Source organism: Argopecten irradians, chromosome 14, assembly GCF_041381155.1.
Source record: "Argopecten irradians isolate NY chromosome 14, Ai_NY, whole genome shotgun sequence".
In the NCBI taxonomy this organism is placed as follows: domain Eukaryota; kingdom Metazoa; phylum Mollusca; class Bivalvia; order Pectinida; family Pectinidae; genus Argopecten; species Argopecten irradians.
The window spans coordinates 11,089,438-11,116,828 of record NC_091147.1 but is presented as its reverse complement, the minus strand read 5'-3'; the positions used below and the strand labels follow the sequence as shown (position 1 = coordinate 11,116,828).

The 27,391-nt window shown below is 35.5% G+C and overlaps 2 protein-coding genes across 8 annotated transcripts in view; both read right to left on the bottom strand.

The window, feature by feature from the left end:
- Window positions 1-550: 550 nt before the first annotated feature.
- Window positions 551-4,488, bottom strand: LOC138308212 (uncharacterized). The gene is made up of 3 exons (XM_069249183.1): window positions 4,337-4,488; window positions 3,080-3,227; window positions 551-2,311 (listed from the first exon to the last, which is right to left on the bottom strand). The coding sequence occupies exons 2-3, from the start codon at window positions 3,219-3,221 to the stop codon at window positions 2,073-2,075; spliced, it is 381 nt and encodes a 126-aa protein (XP_069105284.1). The 5' UTR covers window positions 3,222-3,227; window positions 4,337-4,488; the 3' UTR covers window positions 551-2,072.
- LOC138308210 (tumor necrosis factor ligand superfamily member 6-like) overlaps window positions 4,337-27,391 on the bottom strand; it is a 30,677-nt gene continuing 7,622 nt past the window's right edge. For 4 of the 7 annotated variants that reach the window (XM_069249179.1, XM_069249181.1, XM_069249180.1 and 1 more), the window contains 3 exons: window positions 26,865-26,978; window positions 8,917-26,516; window positions 4,337-4,563 (listed from right to left, as the gene is read on the bottom strand). In XM_069249179.1, coding sequence (XP_069105280.1) covers window positions 26,101-26,516; window positions 26,865-26,978 — 530 coding nt within the window. In that variant the 3' untranslated portion in view covers window positions 4,337-4,563; window positions 8,917-26,100. Of the gene's footprint in view, window positions 4,564-4,960; window positions 5,039-8,916; window positions 26,517-26,864; window positions 26,979-27,391 lie in introns of all 7 variants that reach the window. The other 3 variants (XM_069249176.1, XM_069249177.1, XM_069249178.1) reach the window with 3 other exon arrangements.

The window sequence follows — 27,391 nt, the reverse complement described above, 5'->3', positions numbered from 1 at the left end:
AGATATAATGTTTTTACACGCCATTAACAGTGACGAAAGGAATTTAAGATAAAGAAGAGGCGGAGAGGTCCGAGTATTCACAGAAAAAAACAACTACTGATGTGCAGTCAGTAACTCACAACTACCCCACTTTGGTTTCGAATTACGTAGTTAGGGACAGGGGGGTAGTTGTCATGTGTCTGGACACCTTAACCACTCGACCACTGTGGTCTCGATTGAAATACGAATCGACGAAATTTACCATACCATCCTGGTAAAGTAGAAGAATATCCCTACTGTGTTACATAACCATGACATGTTCATTGCATTCTATTTTGTTATTTCTTAAGATATCAGGAGTGTCAAATAAAAAGTTAACGATCCATTTTACGGTTATCAATGTGTGATTGTCTGCATACGAAGTTCCATTTACAAAATTGAAAAAGTTCAATAGAAAATACGAACGATCATGTCATGGAGTACAGTTACGGGCTAGAGTGGTTTATCACTAAAGTTTTCTGCAGAAGCATAAACAGCAATGTTGATGTTGAACATACGAAAGAAAAAAACCTTTTTACTGCCTTGGTTTTTTATTGTCAAAGAATAACAACGATTAAATACGGGAAACCCATGGTATGGATTTCAGTCCGCACAAGGCACTGACAAAACTCAATGCCAGATGACAGACCTCCACTATATCTGGAGGCACCAATGTATTCCTCACCCACAATCATACCTTAACACTTGAGATGGAATTAATGGACCGATAATATATAGGCCCTAAGTCGTGAAATATTCCGTCTTTGTGTATTAGAGAGTTACCTTCCTTGCAGGTAGGTATTCAATTGTGACGTCATTATTTAGTGAGCGAAATTCACGTCGTTTTATCGGACAAGTATGACGTAACGCTCCCGCTCCAAAACCGATGACGTCACGATCAGTATATACTAGCAAGAGCAGAAAACTAGAATATTTCCAAATACAGAATTATCACCAAATACCGAGTTATTTTGGTAGGCATCGTTTGCATTTTTCTAGTAATTAGAAATTAGAAAGCTGGAAAATTACTTGGTTGATGTTTGATGCATTCCACTCGTTTAAATGAAACTAATGCCAAAACAACTAATGCTATATTGTATTACATTTTAAAGCTTGAAGAAACTTGAAATGACACATGACCCTATCAGTGTTAGCCTTTAAGCCCTATACCAACATAGAGAGGCGATGCAAACAAGTTCATGACTGGGACTAATTTATTAAGAACATGAGCGAGCGCAGCACTTACACTAAGAGTTTCTCGCTTTAATTAATGAACGCACCACTACAGCACTAACTTCTGCACCAATACCTGTGAATGCGTATCATAGATAGACCTTATACTCTGACATAGCCGCTTATAGAGGTACATGAGTACCTACGGAAGAAACAAATGAAGTTAGATATGAAATATATCACTCAGAAATAGGCAAAGTATTTGGTTATGCTGATAGTGATATTCTATTATTTAATAACTGGCTTTCTCCATTCGATCTTCACACGATTCGACTCTTCATACAAGTAATTAGCCCATGATCAGCGAAAACATATGATGCTGTGACATGGAATAGGTCTACATCCTGCGCTTCTCTCTTACACACTTGTAGTTAACTCTCACTCCGCACTACTTCAATCGTTAATAATTTAATGATTATGTTCCGTCTCCTAAGTAAATCACATTCATTCCTATAATGTCCGTCTGAATGTAGAGTAACGCAATGTCAGTAGCATCACATCGCTTTCATAAATAAGCAGAAGGGCCAACCTATATTATTGTAATATAAATAGACTCTTATATCGTTCTTGTAGGTACAAGAATGTAATAAAAACATTTCAAATATCTAATGTTCCTTGGTTTGAAATGAGTTTAAACCATTTTTGTCCTCTCTGCAATTGGAATGTGCCATGTTCGTACCATAATGAAGATCCAACAGCATATTGATGTTCATTTTGAGCGTTTTTTCAACGTCTTGTCATGCACGTGTGGCCGTTAAATGCAAGTCCTTGGTCAGAAACACTGTAATTATCATTGTCCTTATCCCTAATAACTTCTGTGTTTACTTTTCGATAATGATAACTGTAGCGTCGTCCCTTGACTCACTGTATGGCCTCAAAACTCGCTGGCATCTTGCAGAAATCTGTAATGGAGGGTTGCGCCTTGCATGCATAAGTTGGTTGAAGCAATGTCGGAATGCTATCACTCTTTCATTTGGGAAGCTTCGCCTGCGTCGGTTCGCGTTCCGGCTCCTGTGCCTTCTGGAATTGAATGCGTTCTCGGCGTCAAGGATGGAAAAAGCTGCAATAAAAATAAATTATTATGAACAAAGGCGAAACGATGCTATATACAAGCTTTATTAAACATTCTACTTATTAAAAGTGGACGTCTTAGTGAATAATTTCAAATACCGGTATAGCCAGGTATTTTCGTAGGTAAAATTTTGGACAAACAAAACCCATAACATCAATTTTAGCCGTTGTAAAATCTTTACAATCAACGCAATGCCCAATGAAAATACCTTCCCGCGACAGTGACTGTCTCTACGGTACATTATTGCTTCCCTCAGGTTCGCCCCCTCCCCAACGACTTTGATTAACTTCAGTTGTACCCGTTGCTGTGGAAAAATAAACTTAAATGCAACAACTTTCAGATATATAAGTGTTTTCGTTGTAACGTTGCCTATACAATAAAGTTTTTCACATAAAACATGACGAATGTTCACATCGTCAAAAGAACATAATTTATAATAATTTACTATTACATAATATCCCATGTCAAACCTTGAAAGCTTTAGATTTTTAATCATAGTCACTCAAAAGTGTACTCTGTGGCATCATTCGGAAGTGAAAAGTGTTATGCTACATATAAATGTATGGAACTTCATAAAGGCGTCAATAAGCTACATGTGCTAGAAGGTATTGAAATTAATGTTGGTTGCTTTTAATTTAGATTTATAATCAGAATTCAATACTAGGAATAATAACAAGAGTTATCATTTCCTACTTAATTTCATTCCATATTACATATAATTCTAGATGTCCTGTTGAGAATATATCAAAGCCTTACCTTCATTTAGGTCCTGTTCTACCCTGAAGTGGTTCGACCTCAGATGTCGGGAATGACGGGATATGATTGGCGTGGCTGTGAAAATGTCAGCCAGGAGAACAACTGCTAGGACACACAATAACACACTCTTGTAAAGTTCCATTTTTGTCTGTGGAAATAAAACATTTATTCTTAGTTTGTCTTGTATAACCTGTAACATTCGGGAACTTACTAGAAAGAGTGGGGTAAAACAATGATTTAATTTTGACATGAATAATATAGACCAAACAATGAAAGAAGAAAATAAAAATCTATGAATATAGAATATATATATATCAACTATACCAAGCAAAGTGGCCAACCTATGGTGGCTACAAGAGTATTAGGACCCAGGTATAACGGGGTTCACAGCTGGCTGCACAAGTAACCACGTGGATCGGATTTTGCTGGAATTATTGGAGGCCAAGCCAGTTGTAGCTATGCCTGAACGGCCTCAATGGTTATGGCTTACAGCCGGCTAAAACCAGTTCTCCGTGTATGATACCATTTACCGAAATTTCGTTTTGAATTTGAACAACCTTATAGAATGTTTTCAGATTAAAAGATAGCTTCAAAGGGATATTTTACCATTGAGGATTATCTGCGCGTTATTGTATTACCCCCCTAGTGTTAAGTGCATACTGATCTGATCTGCGGTAATTGCATAAGAAAGACTTCTTCAGAAAAGGGCAAAGTCAAGTGCTGGATATCATTTCCACTCCTGAATTAATCATTATTGAAAGCTTGTTGAAATGTTTGAAATCAACATTCACAAATTGTAATGGCCTGGGGGCATTACGAAATAGTTCTTTAGAACAAACAAATGTTATCATGCTTAAGATTTAAGAAATTGTTTACCATATTGGTAAATATGTTACAAACTTATATTCTACCCGAAAGAGGTACAAGGATTTGTTACAAAACTAGAACAGTTTATTGAACTTGTTGTTCTATTGATACTAGCTTACCACTGTTAGAATAAAACCAATGTTCATTTCAAATCGATAAAGGCCCTTCAAAATAATGGTATGATGTGCATTGATTCCGAAAATATTCCTTATTGGTTCTTTTTATCGAAACTGTGCATATATTTAAAATCAAAAAGCAAAGCAGAACAATTATATTATAGATCACAAAATTTGTGCACACCAAAAGAAGCACGTGTTTGTTTAGAACGTAACTAATGGTTTTCATACAAATATCCTTAACATAACGAGAACAATACAAACTAATACTTACTTTTGTTTGAAGGTATAATCTGCTTGAAAAGTCAATGAAAAAGTTAATTCCTCTGACACGTGGGTTGGTAGGTTCCGTGTAGTGTGTTCACGATCGGCCCGGTGGAGTGGCGATCAGCTGATCCAAGTATGTCGGCCTTATATACCGGCGCGCCGGGGGCTCGCTACCGGATAAATACTCACATTTAAATACGTCATATACGGCAGCTGTAAGGGGAAAACCAAAACCTGGAGGGGAGAAGTCAGTAAATACGTCATATACGGTAGCTGTAAGTGAAAATCAAAACCTGGAGGGGAGAAGTCAGTAAATACGTATTAATACTACTTATTACTTAAGCGTGTATACAATATCAATTAACTGATTTGGTTTTTCTATCCCGCATCATTATGGTTACTTAAAATACATAACAGTTGTCCATCCCGATCGACTGTGATTTGACGGAAACTATAATCTAAAATTGCAAGTAATGTCTGCACTTTTATCTTGGTTATTTGGTTCAAAATGTGAAAGACGCTTTAAGAACAGGGGATCTGCTATAAACTACAGTTAAAAATTAGGAGAGATTGTAATACACGTATTGTAGTTAACAATAGGATGACTACAACATGTCGTCACAGTACTCACCGGGTTAATCGGCCGTTTTAGGCCCTATGATTGGCTGTCACATTATGACATACATTGGTGTATATTAAATTCGTTGGACTGTACACCCGATTTATTCCATACAGCAATGGATATGAAAATATGACAATCAATACTATTGTCGGGATGAATATGAAAATAATTAATACGATAAAAATATGACATTTTTACTTTCATTTGTTAATGTAAATGTAAACCCAAACCGGAAATAGACACCAGATAACAATAGAAAAGCACGGTCTCAAATGTTACATATTTATGACGTCAAATTACTATTGATGTCAGAAGGTTTCACAAAAATTACATATATTTAGTTCAGTACATTGTTTGTGATGAAAATGAAATATTAATGTATGATTTTTAAGTTAAGGAATAAACTACCAACAAGTAAAATAACTATCAAGAAATAAGGTTAGTATTGATACGTCATACCATGTCGTTTGTTTGTTATCAACTAACATTCTAGATGTAAATCTAAAGCTTCTGAAGGCATAGCGCCCTGGATAACCCGTGGTCACTCACGATCTCCACACGTGTAAGATATTTAAGTGACCGTAACACCAGGAGATCGAGGATGGCTGGCTAAGTAACCAGTATTTATGCACACATACATATCATACCTCTCTCATATGTTATCCATAGTTGATGATTGCACTGCCGTGTGCCGTTTGATTTAAAGTACAGTCAGGTAAAAGGTCATCATCATAGTTTGTATGTAATATATCATTTTCCTTATTTTGTGTTTTCTTTTCCTGTTTTAAATGTTTTCAGATAAAATGTCATTAATGTTTGTATAACTAAATTTTATTGGAAAGTTTAGAGAAAGGCAGTAATAATTTCTCACGTTTGAAGTCTTGTTTTAATTTAACCGACTTCTATCTAGTATTTTTACATCTCCTTCATTATGGTTTTCCCTATCGGTTTTATAATGTATCCCAAACGTTACTCTTTTCCCAAAAAACAATTTTATCTATAATATATCCTAATCCTATGATACACCACCGGTGACATGCTAATCACTTGTTTCCTGTGGATACGCCTTTTCTCGGTATTACAAGCGTAATTTCCTATTTAGAACGTGAGTGAACGCCACGAATGTGCCTAAAATACATCGTACATCATTAAAGAAGACGAAGCTTCATTCGAGTGTTATAGATTTCCAGTTAAAGTCTAAGCGCATAAGAGAGAGGAAATTGTTTACGGATGTCAACGTTAGGCTACCGTAGCTACGCTCGTAACGATTAATGCGCAATGTAACATATTTTGGACACATTTTACATGGTTTTAGGCAAACACCAACCCACATTATACTAGTAATCAAAGTCGTCATCGGTCCACTGTGATGCTGCAGGGTTTGAAGTTAATGGTGGGTGTCTGTAGGGAGTCCATATGGTAGACTATACCTAATACTTATAATAAATACCATAATGGACAATAGCTTTTCGTATTAACTCTAGTTTAGTATACAAATTGCGAATATTTTAAAGATTTCTTGAGTTAAGATTACTGAAAAAATATAATATGATTTATCAAATCTGCTATATACATCGTCCTGGTTCTGGTTAATATGCCCCAGTGTTGCCTCACCTACATCAGCTGATCGTACATAGTAAAATGTACATTGTATACTGTTATTCGTGCTGATTTCATATAACTTAAAAGCACAAATATTTCATCGTGTGATAAAAGCTTAATCCATAAGTGCCAACCAGACCGTGGCGACCTTGATTCACAGTCAATGAGTCATACAGTCCCTCGGGTGCTACCTTATTCAAAGACAAATAAAACATGTTTTCCTATTATTGTAGGGGCCATACAATCGTATGAGGAACTCGTACGATGTGACAAGAGTCAAGGTATTTTGGAAGGGAGTCACCATAACTTATTGTTGGTCACGATTCGTATAATTGGAAAGAATGAATATTTGTAATACTTTTATTTTCTTTAACTGATTTCCTATCACTAAACTACGTTTGATATACAGTATACATTACATAATAATTAATCATTTTATACGTGTTGTTATAAGTTATAAGGCAAAGTAGAAATGACATGTTTGAATATAAATTAAAGTAATTGATATTTGGTCATTATATACTGATTAATAAAACATTACATAATACCATTACGTTATATAGCAGTACATCCAATGCTGCAACCGAAAACAAATATCGAATAATTACATAATCTGCCACATATAATTACATAATCTGCCACATATAATAACTTTTGTACCCTTTGAAAAATTACATATTTACTTATAATGATGGTATCATTTTCACCTAATGAACTGTGATGAATCATTGTCTAGTAATTGATATTGGAAAATGTAATTGACAATTAATCGTTGTGTCATCTACAATATTACATAGAAGTTGAAAGTTTTGAATTGATCAAATGTATCGAATAACATAATCAAATATGTTACAGAAATAGAAAAGTCCTCTATTCAATGTTAGGAACCATACATAATATGAATATTTATCCAATTTAGTCATGAAATATTACTCTATATATAGAAGTAAGCTAAATTAATGCCGAACTAGCGTAAAGACAATAAGGTATTGTACATTTGAAATATCCTATCAACATGTTTGTAGTCCGTCGTTGTTAGGACACTGCACCTCATCACTAACCCACCAACGATATAGTGTGAATAGCTGGGGATTATGTAAGGCCCTGATGGACAGACTCGGGGGAAATCAGGCTACATAGACCTCATTAATTATATCTATATCGGCCACATGTTCAATACACAGTGCTGTACTGTCAGCACATTTCTGTACATTGTCCTCTCGATCAGCACCGCGGCTCTAATATCACTAATGACCGCGTTACGTGCTCAAAGTTTATCTGCTCTTTTTGTTTTATTTGTATTTTTTGTTTTATTTGCTCTTTACGTTTTTCCCCATTTTTATGGATAACATTTATGCTCCTTTTCGGTATATCACAACAATAGTAATAAATCATGCTTCATCATGTTATATTTTTATTCCGCCTGATATCCAGGGACTTCGCCTATGTCAAAATACTAGTGTAATATAGCACGGAACGATTCCTATTGACTAGAAATCCATTGTGACGTCATGATTTGACATCAGTTAACAATAACGTGATGTCAGAAATCCATTGTGACGTCATGATTTGACATTAGTTAACAATAACGTGATGTCAGAAATCCATTGTGACGTAATGATTTGACATCAGTTAACAATAACGTGACGTCAGTATCAGACGACGTCATAACAAAATGGCGGCTTCCGCTAAATTTTGCATCACATTTTGACGTTGAAATTCTTTAAAATGTGAGTTAATGTTATTGTGTAATAACATGAAATATCTTAAGCTTGTATACATTTCAAAAGATAGAATCTCCTTTCATAAAATATAGTATGAAACTCTCAATTAGGATCCTATGTATATTAAGACAATATTTATCTATATAGGCCATAGGTTCGAAGGATCATCTGTAAAACTGACAAGTACATGTACCCCGTCCATATCTACTTTGATCACGGAATTCATATCTAGAAACTACATCTACAACTAACATAAATCACTTTCGATGGTCTGGATGTATACACACGAGGGAAAAACTAGTAAAAAGCAGAGTGCCCTGAAAAAAAAATTAATTGGGGATGTCAACACTGAAATTCATATCCACGCCGGAAGTCAAACACCAGCTAGCCATTAGTAGATGAAAGATTAAATCACCATGTTATATGACCATCCAAATCTATCAAATCTACAATAGAGAAGATACATAATATTATTGCGATTACATAGATATTATATAGTAAGAATCGTACAATAAGGTTTTTAAGACAACCGATGTAACGAATCTTTCCGAATCATTATAAAATTTCTCGAAGCACCTTTTACATCTTGTGTATTTCATATTCAACAATGAATACTATTTTAAGCATAATAATACAAACCTGTTTAACAATTGAGGTTGATAGGCAATCAACGACGATGATTGGTCAGTAATGTCTCAGCGCAGGAAGTCTATGTAAACAAACATGTTTATTGGAAATATTCGGTATCAACTAATGATTTTCAATGATAACGCTAGTGCTTCCGCATTCTATGTACATGTACATGTACGTGACTCTCTGCATGTGATTCGGACAATGTGAAGACAAGAAAGCAGTGGTCGATCACATCATCAGCAAAATCAGAACAAATGCACGTGGACAAAGGTCAAGGTCGTATGTTGTAATATAATGATCTACATCCCCAATAGCTATTCCTCTGACGTCAGCTAGTTCCTCTAATCATTTTCCTGTCTCCTTAACGCGCATGGCCTGGGTTTCACCCTGAATTGCTTGGAGTTGAATCCTAGTAAGTTTATGTGGTCAGGTGGCTAGGGAAACAGTGTTTGTAGGCTAAGGATCCATTCAGGAACTGTGTCTATACCAAGCATGATTACTAATTACCTTTGAATGGCTGCAGATCATACTCGACCTGGAATCGACCGAACTACATATGTTGCGCAATGGCGCCAGGCAGCTTATTAATGAGGTTTTGAGAGAAAAAAAGTCAAATCTCTTTTGTCGTTTAAAAAAACCCAGAAGCACAATTGGCAGAATCATCATCAGCAACAACAACAAAGTAAATCGATCTGAAGACGGTTTATTTGTTTCCGTAAACATTTTAATATTGTGCGCTCAATTTAACAAAATTGAAAGAAACATTTTCTGAAATATAGTTACATTATTATGAGTGTTATTTTAAAATAACTTCTCTTTGTAGGCTACATCTGGTAGTTACAGAAAATGATCATATATTCTGTTGTGTATATCAATGATGTTAAATGTGGGACAGAAGCCTCATATGTTATACATGGCTGTTGGTATGACACCATTTGTCAGTAAGACACCGGAAGTCTAATGGGAGCGGTCAGAATATCCATACATATCTGATTTTATTCTTATTGTGTTTCGACAGCATAAATAACCTTTCTACAAAGTAAATATCAGTATTCTTAACAAATCGTTATTTAATTGTTTTGTTAAAAAAATAATTAAAATCATACTATATGCCATATCGTCAAATATTGCAGAGAACATATTTGGACTTTTACTATATCACGTCATTGTATAGGAATGCATGTATAAACATATATGTACCTTAATATTATACATGTGAATGCATAAAAAATGTACATTAATATTATACATGTACATGCATAAAAATGTACCTTAAAACTATACATTTGCATGCATAAAAATGAACCTTAATACTATACAGTTGAATGCATAGAAATGCATCTTAATAATATATAATTCAATGTTAGATATTTGTTTGTTATATCAACAGCCCTACATTAATCGTTTGATAGGGCTTTCTGTGTGCCCACACACCCAAATCATTTCGGTGAATGAACCTTTGTTGATCGCGTAAACATGATGATGACAAACATGATATATTATATTCTGTTTATGCATCCGGAACAATTGGTGCTAAAAATAGCACATCAACATTAACCGCACACGTAAACACCTTCCCCTTCTATGAAGGAGGTACATTCTACTGTGTGACCTGAAGGCTTATTCCTGTATAGGGTATGATAACAAAGATGTAAGAACAGAAAGAAAACATATGCATAATGAAAGGAAATTGATAAATTACAGGAATATAGAAATAAGTATGATGAAAAGAACATGACAGTAAAAACGATGTAGAAATAAAGCAGAGCATTTCATCGAAAAAGATGAATAGAATCATATACTGTCCATCTACGATACCCATATATAAACATGGTCAATTTTATCTTTAAAGATGCTCCACCGTCGACAGAGCATAAATAATACGGATCATTTGAACAATAAATGGTGTTTGATAGTGTATATGTATGTCTATTTTTTTTTAGTTTGATTTTGGTGGATCAGTGCTTCATTCCATATAGGATATAGTGACACGGAATTTTTTCGGGATGCAATTGATTTTTTAAAAATATTTTTAAACTAGAAGTTAATTAGAAACTCAAACTTTTCACTGTTGGTAATTGTGTAAATAACTTTTGTAACTAAAAACAATACTAAATCTCCTGATCCTGTTTTTTGATAATGAAAAAATACCATTTGTCAGCGGCGGAAAATCTTTTATTAAAAGAAATAATTTTGTACATCGTTTTGCAAAGAGAAACAACGCATTCTCCCTATGAAAGAAACTACACCTAAAAGAAATTTGTTTTCATTTTGGCTACAATCCTGCATTATTCTATTTGATGATTATAACTGGATGAAAAGGTATATCTTTAAAGTTTTAATGTTCAAGGTATTATAGTCTATGTAGCTTATGAATAAAAACAAACTGACTTAAGTGGCTATAGTTTATTATATTTTATCTACAGACTTCAATAATTCAATATGCTGCGAACCATTAATTTCGTTTTCCTATAGGAAGGGCGAAATCTGTCTGAGATGTAACATTTTTGTTTACGAGTCAATCGTGCGATGTCATACATGTATCTTGATTATGACGTCATTATTTTCTACTACGTCACAATAAACTTATAACATGTATGTAGGGCACGACTGAACGACTCAGTTATATGATAAATATGAATTCGTATTGCGCGTACACGCTATTGTATTTGTTATAAGACATTGATGACATTGCTTTACAGATATTTTCGGAATTTATCGACTGAAGAAAAACACAGAATCATCACGTTTAGAGTAGTCATTGAGGAAAGGGGTATTTTAGTTACTATATGTCTACAATTCAAGGACTTGTCAATACCTGTGACGTAATATATACACATATGTCATCAGCATCACAAACCTTTATAAGGAAACACTTTGATGGAAATCCTAAACCGAAACTCTAAGTAAGACTACTTAATTAAAATCACGCCTCGTTTTTCCGTGAAGAAGATAATTTTCGAAACTCTAGTGGTTACTCCACTGGTGTTATATGCACATCTGGACAATGCCACAGCACAACTGAAGGCAATTCAGGAGAAAGCAACTCACAGTCATGCGATGGTTTCTTATGAGATTTACAGAGAACAACGCCAAACTTCAAAACCATACAATACGCAATTATCCGATTGCTGTGATTAAAAACAAATGACCAAACTGCCTGTTGATCTGTTCTCTCACACAGAACCTTCAGTTTTGTAATGACATATTCCAAGGGTAGATATAACGACAGTGAGAGTAGCTCATGGAGTAATGGGCATGGAGGTATTATATGTTATATAGGTACTGGAACAAGTGAAATTTAGATTAATTGATATACTAAGACTATAGACTATATGGTTGTGAGAATTTAAAAAACATATGGGAAATATCATTTAAAGTGTTTTTTCCATATTTTCCTAAACAATGTTTTAAACAAAATCATGGAAATGAACAATTTATATTTGTTTGATGTTTTGTGAATTAGAACAATAAAAGCTGTCAAATTATTTCTGTGATTTGTTTGGTTTTGCTTTAAATCTCAATGTGAAATATAAATAGAATCAATTATTACAAAATAAATTGGTGTAGATATTTGAAATTGTATTTGTTTTCCAATAACCCTTAATATTTTTATTCAGCACGTCTGTATTTTAGTGATACATGTAACATGATAATTCTAAATTCATATTATCAAACAAGACTAACATTAAAGCAATACCTCTTCCACTTCGATCTCCAGACGTTTTTGAAAACGATATTTTCCCTAGAAATTTAGTGGGTATTTGATAAAACATATGCATGCAATCGTTAATTTTCTTTACCCTACATTTTCCTTTATAAAGAATGCCGCTTTTTATCCTGCCATTGTTTGCATAGTGTCAAAGAAACATGCAGTTTGGGTGGCATGTGGTTTATGAAGTGAAGATCGTTTTGACGTCTTTGTTCAGATATATATCAAACATAATTCATCACTCTAGATCTGTTTGATCAGAAAAACACATTTATGGAAACGTGATGAACGTAATGAGAATCATATGTTTTCTGCTGGCGGGAATCCCCGTATTCATTCCAATTCCATGAACTGAGTGACCTGACCTCGCGCTGAAAATGGTGTGTGACTTTGGAGGGGGTTACAAAATGGAGGAATATCTTACTTCTAAGTAGTTATGAATGGGTAGCTTGAGCAAAAGGAGGGAGAGGGGGATGCGATTCTGGAACACCAACTGTGTTACAATGGTCGTAAATGTCCCAACCGTTGATGTATCAAATGGGAGAGAAATACGTAGGCGCCTCAAGTGCGTAATCACCACCAACTAGTGTTCCGCGAAAAATAACCAACGTCATGCTAACATTTATCTTTTCATGGTTTAAAAAACTTAATGTAGTAAACAAAAGGGGACTGGTAAATAGCTATTTAGAACTACTTCCATTATATTCACATCAATTATACAACGTACTTAATGAAATAACATTTTAAAAGATAAATGTGGTATTATTTGTTGTTTATTTAGTTGATTATTTCATTTCATTGCAGCTACTTTTATTGATAAGATGATTTATTTTATTTAGTTACAGTATAACATGAATGATGATAATTTTGATACACTTTTTGCCCGAATGGTATTTTCATGCATCTCTCCACATTCCGATTTTTTAAGATAAATCATTAAGTGAACGTTCACAGCTGTTCGCTATCCGTCTGAAATAAATAATGTTGAAGTTAACAGAAAGCTTCATAATACTATTAATATTGATTCGTGCAAAATCTTCCATTTGATGAAGTTTGTCTGTATTTTTCATTTCTGAAGCCAGACGATTTTCCATAAGTTTGACTGCAGAAATAACCAGAAATATTGTCTCAAACAGTATCGTCTATGCCACATTGATGAACAGTTCACAACAACACCTCAGTAAAAGCGGATTAAAGTATTTATTTATCTTATGATTTATGATTCGTATATGTATATAATTCATACTATTTTTACTATTTTGTGTATACATGTAGGTATATATATATAGCTATATTTTCTTTTCTCTTAAACCTACTGATGTAATATTGAATCATCCAACACAATACTATAAGACTCTTTCATATTTGGATATGAAGGATAGGGATATTCTACCCGAGGGTCATAAAATGTAGTAAATGTTTTGCAACATTTTGTGACCCCTATCCTTCATATCCACTTATGAAAGAGTATTTTTCTTTCATACCTCGACGTTTTATTGCAATTTTACATCTATAATTTCCCGCCATTTTGAAATAAATTCGAAGAAAACCACGACTGCAAGTCAATTTTCCATATATGAAAAATTACGTGATATTTTCGTCACAAATTTTGTTGTTTGCATATTAATAGTAAAACCAGTCAAGTTTGTGAAAAAAATGTGAAAATTTTACAGAAGTAGTAATTTTGTTGACGCCGTGACGTCACAATGTTTTATTGCATGGGTAGCCATGCAATACAGCCTCAGGCGACATTTGTGTATTGCCCTAGACCAGCCAGTATTACACCCGTAGGTATGAAAGAATATTGATGCAATGCAATCTTGTGATGTCACAAAATTACTATTCATTCGGTAAAATGTACCGGGCACTAGGATTACGTTACTGTAAAGAACGCAAACAACGAGATTTGTTTTAAAGATGTCGCACAATTTCCATACACATGGAGAATTGACTTCCCGTCGCGGTTTTTCTTGGAACTTACTTCAAAATAGCATTATATCATATCGTAAAATAAAAAATAAGAAGGTTGAGGCATAAGAGAAAAAGACCTTTAATATGTGGATATGAAGAATAGGGATATTCTTCCCCCGGAATCACAAAATGTTGTAAAATCTTCTGCATTGTGTCACTCTCTGGAGAATGTTCCTGTCCTTTTTATCTACATATGAAAGAGTGTGGTATTATAATACATAATAAATGATTTGGAGATTATAACAAAAACATGCCTATGTCCTTGTTATATAATGACCCTTAGAAATAAGATTGGTCGATAATTGAGTATTTCAGAATAGGCATTCTGAATCCGGTTAAAAGTGCATTTTTATATGGGAACAGGGTGTCTACTTTGTAACGAAAAGACACGAGAAAAAAAGTTGACAAATTCAGCAGATAAGGTACAATGTATGAATAAATATTGCAATAAATTGGCCAGCTCAATTATATACTGGAGGAAATAGTCTTAATTTAAAATATTAAGTTCATTGCAATAGGGTTGTTTTGAAATGAGTCTAATATGTGTTTTCCCCTCTTTTCTCGAATACTGGTAAATATGAATTAAAACTTCGAGATGAGTTTCAAAAAATCTCACATGAACACCAATTCGATTCGTCACATAACTGCAACTTATATTTCAACCTCTATTTTGTTACGACCACGCATCCTCAAATCGAGGCATCACGGCATGGTTGTGACGTTGGAATAAAATTTCTGCCCGTCACAGCTAATACAAATCCAAGACATATAAGACATGTGATACATGCACGTACGTAATTTACACGGATGAAGGCACTTGATATTGGGTAAATGAATATACCGTGTTTCGTCTTAAACACATGCATATATCGCTAATTCAGCTCATTTTGCAGAATGCTCGTCATTAGAATCAACAAAACAACTGCAGTCGTCTGTATAGTCCCATCCTCGATGTTCCAGGGGTTCCGATCACTTACAATCTCTACACCCCTGGACTATCTCAAAGTGAAATTGAAGGCAGCTCAGCTTAACATTTGACCAATCACAGGCTTGCAAAGATTTCCTTTGAATACTACAGAGAGAGCGACGCCAAACATCAAAGCCACACAGTCAACCACAGTGTACCGTTATACGGCTCTTTTGATGTACATCAAATGACTAAATTACCTGTTCTATTCTGTTGCCTCCAGTTTTACTATGAGATAGTCCAGGGGTGTAGAGATCGTAAGTGATCGGAAACCCTGGAGTATCGAGGATGGTATAGTCCTTGTTATGTTACTATAGCCAACCCACTAGTACTGACTACTGACTGTATAACGAAGATACCCGGAAGTTGCCTTTTAATACCTTTTCCTATTACACAATAAGATGTCAGCCAACCAACGCATAGCGGTTACAAATGTAGTTACATTCACTTTAGGATCAGCAAACACTTATACGATATTCATTAATTGTTGTATTTTGCCGTTCGTTACAAGGGGAGCAACTCAGGTTATATTTGTTCGTAGAATGTAAAATAGTGAATTTTTTTTCATTAGATATACATGCAACATGGTCAGAGTATTTATTTCATGGATGATACTCGAACCCACTTCTGGTTCTGACCATTAATTCATTTCAACGTAATATTGTACGTGTTGAAATAACAAGAAGAATTCATACTATTTGAAACTTATGATGATTCAGGATGAACCGTTATTTTGTACACTGTATATGATACCTTCCATTGTTGTTACGAGCACACCTGTGCAGTTTAACGAAGTTTTCTTAACTAAAGGCAATATCCTAACATTACAAAATATTAAGGATGTTCATATCTTAAACATTAGCTTCGCTAAGAATCTCTTATAGGAATGGAGTGTAAGTTAAAGGTAGTTCGGCAGTTATTGTCACATACGAGTTGCCTCCCCTGAGATGTTAAACTGTTCTGTGGTTTATCTATTTTTATATGAATGAATTTGTTGTGAAAACCAATGTACATACTGAATATAAATGTAATGAAATGAGAGAGATGTTTGCATTCAAATTAAGATATGTTAGATATATGACAAATAGTGTGAGAGCCTTGTGAAAGGAAAGGAGTCATGCGTTATTGAATACAATGTTGTTTTGTTTCCTTTAGTTAAGGAATGCTCATAAAACATGAATTAGGTCGAATACACCAAACTACGATAGTAAATCACAGGATGGTCGAAAAAGCCCTTGGTAAAATACTTGGTGCTGACCACATAACCAGTATACAGTGTCCTTGTTAACATAGGTTCCCCGGGTTTGAAAAGAAATTGTATGCTATTTAAGCATTGATGTCACTATTTCATAATTTTATCGAGATATGCGGGAAATTCTGTTTGCAACCTCTGTGAATCCGCGCATAACCCGTTGAAATTTAAAAAAAATAATGGCATCAATGCTAACAATTTTTCTCGGAGTACTTGATAAAAATAAAAAAAAAATCATGAACGTTTAAACGTACGATTCTATTGATTTTCGAAGGATTATGTTCCCAGATTTTTTTCTTGATAGAGGTTTGAAGTATGAAAACAAAGAAAAATTAAAATTGAGCTAAAACCAAACACTCGCATTGTACGTGAATAAACTGCAAATTGGTTTAGGAAGATAGCTTGCTTTGATTTTTACAATGATGCCAGTAACATACGTGTATATTAAAGATATATTCAATTTGATTCTAACTATTGATAAAATTACTTGAGGGACTCAGACTCGATGTTAGAAACAGCGAAGTACCGTCGTACCCTCGCATTCCGTGGTAAGTATTTAATCGATATCACATAATTGTCAATTTTACTTGTGGCAAAACTTCAGAAATACAAATATATTGCTACAGTATTTTATATATCAAAGAAATACAATTTAACAAAGCATGACAATTTATTAACTCGTGCCCTATATATCCAGGCCTCGAACTCACGATCTACGGCACCCAATCGCCTAGCCAAACATAGCTGCGCCTTCTACCACTGCGCCACAATCACGTCCCAAAAAAGACGTTTCTATGAGAAGTGAAAGTCGGTTCGATTTGCTGACATGCTCATTGCGGAAATTGTCAAATTAAATTTGCGCATTCTACAGTATTTCATAGTTACAACACCAGACGATGAAATGTATCCTCGATTGACACCGGAAATATGCATACCACCAATTCCGTGGTACGTCATATCCTATAGATTCTAAGGTCAAAAACGTATAGAGTACGTTTTGGAAATTGATTATCAATGGTATTAATGTCTCTAGTAATCTTGTAAGTTGAAATCAGGATCGTTCGTCAAAAAGGTCAGAGAAAACAGTTCAATGGGTTCCCGGATAACCTTTTCACTCATTTTTCGAAAGGAAATTAGCTCACAAAACGACAATTTTAAAAACTAAATCTACTTCAATGGATATTTAATACACATTTCGTAATTTGTTGAAATATAAACAAGATGGGAATGGGCTTGCGTCATCTATATAATAAATTGCCAAACAGGATAAAAATCGATTTAAAAGATATGTAAAACCAGTGGCGTCGCTAGCAGGAAATGAATGTGCACGCAGATTGTAGTCCGAGCGCCGGAGGCGCGAATAATTTTGGTATTTCAATGGGTCAGGGGGGGGGGGGGGGGGGTTCCCCCTCTGGAAAAAAAAAATACGATTTAAAATAAATGAGATGAATTTTACGGTATATTTTTTTTTATAATTTTAAAGCTAATTTTTCGAATTTTTGAAAACGGATTGATTCATATTGCAGATTGAAAGTTACCTACATTTAGAAATTATATAATTGTAAATGTCGTCGTATCTTTATGCTAACATGTACTGTATTTTTGCCAAACACGGCCATGTCTTTGATGACACTGCAATTAAATGGTAGGCCTAGAGCAATTTTGATAATTTTGTAAGAAAACAGAGTTTTAATAGACAGTCAATTTCTTCATGCATGTAAGTGCTGATACTCTCATTGAATCATTTCTACACATGAAAAGGCATAGTTAAAAGTTAAATTGAATGCATAAAGGGGACGAAATAAAAATTGAATACAAATGTACTCTTTATTTGTGTCCTTATTTTATTGTGATAGCGACGAAGATTAGCCACATATCAAAGTTCATTGTAATAACATCCTCCGTTTTTTACCCATCGAAAATGTCAATAACGTTATCCACATAGCCAGAACCCATGCTCGCAGGTTTTAGGGCCCTAAGGCGTTTCATAACACTCTATAGTCAAACTTCCTACTGCTGTTGCCGTTGTTAGTAGCATCGTTATTAAGATCTGAAAGATCTTGTGTATAGTGGGATATAAGTTCTTGTTAGTGTCTTGTTCATGTCGGGTTTTCGGCTTAAAAACGTCAATTTTCTGACACGACCTCGCACCAACTTTTAAACCCTGGAAACGGAACGGAAACATAATTTTCCGGAAAAAGTAAACCTAAAAAGTAGGCGATTCGGGTAACAAATTAAAATGTTTAATGTTAGTCTCGGTTACGTGTAGTTATGACTATGATTTTTTTTTTAAATTGATTGATGTGCACGCAGTTGCGTTTTTGCGTCAATGGTAGCTACGCCACTGAAAACGGAGTGATGTTTCCTCATTTTTTCCCCTTTTGCTTCTGACAGCAGAATGATAATGCATTTTCTGCATTCTAATGCGTAAAAATACGATATTCGGCGATACCGAAAATGCCATGGAATTGGGGTATCGCGGAATTAGAGGGTTCGACGATAATTTTGGTGAGATGATTAATAGGTTTTTATGCAGATGTAAAAGCATGATTGAATAATAAAACTGTTTAAGAGTAATATTCCTCCATACAGAATGTAGTTACTCAAACCCATTAACATTAACATTATGTGACCGCTGGTGTTCTCACAGCATGCGTTAGTAAAAGGTCAAGTGTTCTTCCTATTATTATAATGAGACACAACACGAATCATACCACAACCTCTCACAGCATACACAACTCGTTGCATGGTGTTAAACGCAACCAACCAATCCTTCTTAGTCAAGTAACTGCCAACAGTTTACGGTATATTCACATAATTTTGAGTCGATTAACATTACACTCCAAGAATTTGATGTTTTATATCCATCTAAAGCCTACTCAAGAGATATATGTTAAAACTCCTTGACTCGTCTATAATTTTGTCTCATTTGAGACATTCTGATGACTTCTGTTAAAATCGTCCTTTTGCGATGTGTACGATGGTATAACAAGTTCAGACATTATGGACTTACTTTCAGTTACTATTCATCGATATATATTGTCGTTTTCATCAAATCAATTAGCTTAGTTTTGCGTTAATTCCATTAAACCTACCATTAAATCAAATATTTGAAATATAAAAAGCAAAACAAAGCTAAAGCATGACCTCTAATGTTATGTCATGAATTGTTCTTTTTTTCAACATTACGGATTGTTGGAAGGAGATCGTGGAAGGAAGTACTAGCATGTTTAATTCAAACACACTTTGAAATATGAAAAAAAACAACTTCAAATTCATCATGGTATCATTTTCTTTTAAACATGTATGCAAATAAATACATCAAAACGAGACAACAGTTAACGGTGCGGACAAAATAAAGCAATGCATTTTAATGTTTTGACTGTAATGCACATCCGTAATCATGTTACCTTAGTTCGTAATGTTTTATTTACCTTAACAAACTATGCCACTGGCCACACTGCGATACCTGTTGAAACTAAAACAGTCCATCCTAGATACTTTCTAAATCCAATTACACCAAACATTAACATTTAACGATGATATAGGTATAGTCTACGTATAGGAATAGATCAAAGAAGTAATATCAACATTAGTATAAGTACATCTCCGTTTCTGTATATATTTGTATAGGTATGTTATGTGACATCATTACATGTTGTGACGTCATAATTGTATTACCACGACTTCAGTCACGGTACTGTTTTCGTGACGTCATACTGAACGTATAAATACTTATTGTAGTTTGCCTTTACCGAAGGAGAAATGGACAAATCTCATACCGGTAAAAGTTTGGACCTGTCTTCTAGGGCAAGAGAATTAGCAATAAGTCTGCACGTGTTTGCACCTATCTCAGTGTCCATATGTGTGAAGAGTTTTACGTACCGTGACGCTATATATAACGTTTTGGGGCACGAGTGTCCATAGACTATCTTTTGTATATATATCTTGTCATTTTTCATTAGATGCACGATTGTATCCTATTTTAGTCGATTCAATTTCGATTCAAACATATTTTTATTGTCAAAAATACAATAATGGATTAGGCACAAGTTATCACAACTTAATAATGCCTTCTCCATAATACATGTATATACAATACTTTGACAGCATACAATCATATAATTATGTATATATACAGAAAATATTTAAAAAGAAATAGAAAAAAAAATCAAAATGAGTTTGTTGTTACAGACTTGACCTAAAATCTAGCACTATCTTTAATAAAGGTTTGTACCCATTGAAATATCATTTGGTTTTCCATGTTGGACAAGTGTGGAGCACCATAAAGCAAAATATTAATTGAATTATTACCATATTGTGAAACATTACGGAATAAACATCCCTTTGCCTAGTATAAAGACTACATTCAAAAAAAATAATGAGTTGCATTTTCACATTGATTACCACATGCGCATGATGGGTCGTTAATTATATTTACTCTGTACAAATCATAGTTCAGACTGCTACACGAATGTCGCAATCTTGTATGTAAAATATTAAACTTCCTTTTCCCAGTACAATAATAAACGGGTAAAGAATTTACATCAGATTGTATCAATGTTTTGAAGGTACGAACGGATGGCTGCTGTCTGACATTGCTAGGCAAATCATTCCATAATCTAATAGAAGATGGCAAGAAAGATTCAAGTGAACATGACAAACGAACTTTCGGAATAACATAGTTTTCTCTATTTCTCATGTTGTAGGCGGATCGCTCTCCAACTTTAGGAGGAAGGATATTGGTCAGATAAGATGGGGTTAGGTTATTATGGAGTTTATACATTAGAATAAGTTTTTTTTTTATTTTTTCTTCTTTTTACTAGAGGTACAAGATTGGTTTTGAAATAGAGTGAGTCTTTACTTGAGAAGGATGGCATACCCGTTATGATTCTTGCCGCCTCAAGCTGCACTTGTTCGAGTTTGTTAACATATTTTAGTCCAACCTCCTATACGTCTTTAATGTGTGTCTGAACACTGCGATGGCAATTTTCATCCACGCCACTCCATCCATGCTTCCATTGCTGACATGTGGACGTCAATAGCAGATATACGTTTTCATATAACGTGATGGGCAGGGTCAGAGAGAAAGAAGCATTCACCATCTTTGCGGCGAAATAGGAGATATCAACTTTCGGGATAAGATTTTCAAACTGTCAATCACTAGGCAAGCCTGGTGTTTATCATATTAGGAATATTGTCCCCTGAGTTGAGATTCCCCTATCTCAAACAAAGACGGGTGTTAGATTATTATCTAATATCTGTGTTGTTATTCAGAGTTTGTCCTATCCCATGTACTACCATCCACGAGAACTACTGCTAATGTAGAACAAATATACATGTACATACCTGGCTTACTATACGTTTTCTTGCTATCTGAAGGCAGAGCTACATACAATAACGCTAAAACAGGTTTTATTGTACAACATCGTTACCTTAGACACACGCAAACACAGCTAAGAACGATGGCGTTACACGTCTTTGTAATAACGGTTCAAACTCCCGTAAGGCGTGTAAGATTACGCCGCCGCTCATGTTTACCTAGCTGGTCACTGAAGTCGTCGGATAGGCTAAGCATTTAGGATGCTTCCTCTTATCGTCGTTTTGTCTCTTGCTTCAGGCACGAAATTTTGACCGCTAATGAGGAGTTTTAGAGACTTCCGAACGTCTCCTGCTTCAAACACGAAATTTTGACCGCTAAAGAGGAGTTTTTGAGACTTCAGAACGTCTCCTGCTTCAAACACGAAATAGAGACCGGTTATGGTGGAGTTTTAGAGACTTCCGAACGTCTCCTGCTTCAAACACGAAATTTTGACCGCTAAAGAGGAGTTTTAGAGACTTCCGAACGTCTCCTGCTTCAAACACGAAATTTTGACCGCTAAGTAGGAGTTTTAGAGACTTCCGAACGTCTCCTGCTTCAAACACTGAATAGAGACCGGCTATGGTGGAGTTTTAGAGACTTCCGAACGTCTCCTGCCTCAAACACTGAATAGAGACCGGCTATGGTGGAGTTTTAGAGACTTCCGAACGTCTCCTGCTTCAAACACGAAATTTTGACCGCTAAGGAGGAGTTTTAGAGACTTCCGAACGTCTCCTGCTTCAAACACGAAATTTTGACCGCTAAGGAGGAGTTTTAGAGACTTCCGAACGTCTCCTGCTTCAAACACTGAATAGAGACCGACTATGGTGGAGTTTTAGAGACTTCCGAACGTCTCCTGCTTCAAACACTAAATAGAGACCGGCTATAGTGGAGTTTTAGAGATGGCCTTATCTGACTTTCCCCGGACATATCACACAAATGCATTCAAACACAGATCCTTACTCATACCCACACTCACTCTCCACAGATATATTTACTCTCATATCCGTTTATATCTCTGTAACGTCTGCCATTGCAACAAAGATCACGTCTTTATCACAGTGGTAAGTTCAATGAATTCAAAGCTGCCCGTGATGAAATACAGATATGTACAAGTGCATTACATTTTCAAAGTTGGAATCTGTTCTTGATTTCTCGAAACAAAAAACAAGAGGCCCATGGGCCTTAACGGTCACCTGATTTCAGATACAGAATGAAACAAAGACATGCATATAAACACTATATATTGGCCCATCAGGCCCTTGAAGTCAGTCAGTGATTTTATAAATTTGACTTTTTAATCTATGAAGATTATGTGAATTCAGAAGAAAGATTTTTGAAATGTTATCCATTTTGACCCCTTTTGGCCCCGCCCCTCTGGTCCCTGGGGGTCGGCCAAGACCAATATGGATATGATGTTAAAATGCTATCTCAGGCTAATAATTCTAACCCAGATTGACTAATTTCCTATGAAAAATAGGCAAATAATGTTCATAAATGTGTTTTTCCTTTATAAACTATAGTAAATTTGACCCCCTCCCCAGGGGAAAATCTGAGACCCCAGGGTCATATAATTCACAATTTTTGTAAAGGACTTTAAGACCTTTCCATCTATGCAGAGTATTTGATTCAACCAGTTCCAGTATTTCAGAAGAAGATTTTTAAAGTTTTAGCCTATTTGACCCGTTTTGGCCCCATCCCTAAGGCCCCTGGGGATCAGTCATGGAAAATTTGTTGATAAGATTCAATGGCCATCACATAGGGATAATTCTGACAACAATTGACTAATTTCCTATTTTAATGACTAAATAATGTTCATAAATGTGTTTTTCCTATATAAACTAAAGTAAACTTAACCCCCTCCCCAGGGGGAAACATGAGACCCAAGGGTCATATAATTCACAATTTTCATAAAACACCTTAAGACCTGTCCATCTATGAAGAGTATTAGATTCTACCATTTCCAGTATTTAAGAAGAAGATTTTTAAAGTTTGAGCCTATTTGCCCCTTTTGGCCCCACCCCTCTGCCCCGAGGGGGTTGACCAGGACCAATATAGATATATGATAATAAAATGTTATCTCAGGCTAATAATTCTAAACAAGTTTCACACATTTTCTATGAAAATTGAGCAAAATATGCTCATAAATGTGTTTTCCCTATATAAACTATAGTAAACTTGACCCCCTCCCCAGGGGGAAACGTGAGACCCCTGGGTTATATAATTCCCAATTTCAATAAAACACCTTAAGACCTGTCCATCTATGAAGAGTATGTGATTCTACCATTTCCAGTATTTAAGAAGAAGATTTTTAAAGTTTAAGCCTATTTGACCCCTTTTGACCCCGCCCCTAAGGCCCCTGGGGGTCAGTCATGGAAAACTGGTTAATAGGATTCAATAGCCATCTCATACTGATAATTCTGACAATATTTGACTCATTTCCTATTACAAATGATCAAATAATACTCAAAAATGTGTTTTCCCTATATAAACTATAGTAAACTTAACCCCCTCCCCAGGGGGAAACCTGAGACCCCAGGGTCATATAATTCACAATTTTTGTAAAGGACCTTAGGACCTTTCTATCTATGAAGAGTATTTAATTCCATCACATCTGTGAGTGGAGAAGAAGATTTTTGAAATTTTAGTCAATTTTACCCCTTTTGGCCCCTGCCATAGCTCCCTGGGGGGTGAGGATCATATAATTCACAATTTTGATTGGCCTTATGCCTTAGAAGGTTTGTGCAAAATTTCATTGAAATTGCTTCAGCAGTTTTGGAGAAGAAGTTGAAAATGTAAATTGTTTACGGACATACGACGGACGACGGACGACGCACGACGCACGACGACGGACAAAAGGCGATTAGAATAGGTCACTTGAGACTTCGTCTCAGGTGACCTAAAAAAGGTAAAAGTCACATTTATGTAGCTTAAGTCAACGTTTGAACTTTTTACAGTAAGTTTTTACTCCGAGAAAGCATTGCCCTACACACTAAGGTGAAGTACTTAAAAGTTCTCGACTGAGATTCCAAACCACAGGGACCTGGCACGAAAATTTTTAACCAACAGTATACAATATATTATAGTATAGTATCCCTGTCCGGTCGAAATGTCGTCTCGGCTCTAATGGGCACCTCAAAAACCAAGCCATAATCACAAAATCTACGCTTGTGGTGGTAAACAGTACCCATAACTGTGTTCATCCACAATCTCCTTTGGAGGTGTTAGACCCGTACTTAGTAGAAACTCTATTTTAACATCGTGTAGCTCACTTACTTTAACCGTCACCGCCATGTTCATTTTTCTCTCGGAACGCTTCTCGACTTTACATATCGTGACTACATTATGCAAATTATGGATTGTTGTGCTTGTGGGTAAACTCGAGAAGCGTTCCGAAGAACAAATGAACATGGCGGTGACGGTGAAAGTAAGTGTGCTACACGATGTTTAAATGGAGTTTCTACAAAGTACGGGTCATGACACCTCCAAAGGAGATTGTGGTTGAACACAGTTATGGGTACTGTTTACCACCACAAGCGTAGATTTTGTGATTATGGCTTGGTTTTTGAGGTGCCCATTAGAGCCGAGACGACATTTCGACCGGACAGGGAAATGTCTACCTAGCATATTTTTCGTAAATTTCCCGATTCATCAAGTCATAACTTCGTCAATACTTGGCCAATTGCATTCATCAAACACTCAATGGAAAGATAAATTATTTCTCTTTAAGGTAAGATATCCGTCAATGTAGTATAGAACCAATTTATTAAAATAATCGCGGTTTTAAACAAATAGGTCCGTTTTTCTTGACCGCCGAGTTCATACCCTTGATACTATAATATGTATATATGTATACTGTTAGTTTTAAAAAAATCGTGCCAGGTCCCAGTGTTCCAAACCACCAATGTGGAATTCCCATGAAGACCAGATCACGCTACCTGTACCATGCCTAGGAAGCTTGCTTTTTCTGAACGTGACACCAAAGACAAGTTTGACACTTTCACGTAGATCTCATCACCAACGGTCAGACGTACCGTCGCCGAAGTGTAACTCGTGTGGTCGCTATGTGACGTCACGGGGTCAAGGTTCAACGTCCGGACGCTCTTCATGAGTAGTTGGTTTCCTGAGTTGGGGTAAATGACGTTGTACCGGTACACGTAATGGTACAGTACACTGCTGGACGTAGGGGTAGTAGGAGGAATGTAGGTAGAGAAGTAGACCTGACTGTACACAACGTATAGGCCAGTCGTATTCACGATCAGTCTATCATTGGATAGGTTCATCCCCTCTATGTGAGCTGTGGGATCATCCGATCGCCAGTTCCTAATGGGCTCGTTTTCATGATCTGGAATTATCAGCCGACAGTTGTAAATATCCTATCCCTTATGTTTTGTGATATTTTAAAAATTCATCTTCTAGATAGACGATTACCTATAACACATTTGAACTTAACACATTACATTTTCATTTTTTATGAATAAAGGACTCTTACAAATACATGTCGAATACAGTTGCTGTCTTGACCACAGAAATGTTCATCGAAGATTCAAGGGAGGTAATTATAACTCCTAGTCTGTTTCTGATTTTGATGCTCTAAGAATTTGAATAAAATATTTCATAATAATCACTAAAGAATAACGTGTGTACGTTGATTATTAAGGATAAGTAAATATACATATAAAACACAACTTACCATTCCTGAGTCCCGTATTTTGGACACCAATATGGAGGTGAGCGGAGGAGCGTCCCATCAGGCCTGTACCAGGAAGTGTGGTCTTGTTACAGCTAGTCTGGGCCGCGTTCGCCTCTGGTAATCATATATTGATTAATTTGTTTTTATTACGAACGCACCTTTCAAGGCAATAGCATTATTTCATTATCACAAGATCGTGCACATGATTATCGAACATTCTCTGTGCTGTCCATTAAGAATATATTAGTAAATACAAGTTAAGGTAATATATTATAAGACTCTTTCATACGTGGATATGAAGGATAGGGATATTCTACCCGAGGGTCACAAAATGTAGTAAAACCCGAGGCTTGCCGAGGGTTTTGCAACATTTTGTGATCCCGAGGGTAGAATATCCCTATCCTTCATATCCACTTATGAAAGAGTATTTTTCTTTCATACCACGACGTTTTACTGCAATTTTACAACTATAATATCCCGCCATTTTGAAATAAATTCGAAGAAATCAACGACTGGAAGTCAATTTC

Excerpts from the sequence above, each read along its gene's own strand:
- LOC138308212 (XM_069249183.1), bottom strand. The coding sequence starts at position 3,221 with ATGGAACTTTACAAGAGTGTGTTATTGTGTGTCCTAGCAGTTGTTCTC. Across the intron at positions 2,312-3,079 it reads AGAACAGGACCTAAATGAAG|CTTTTTCCATCCTTGACGCC; the intron begins GTAAGGCTTTGA and ends TTTTTATTGCAG.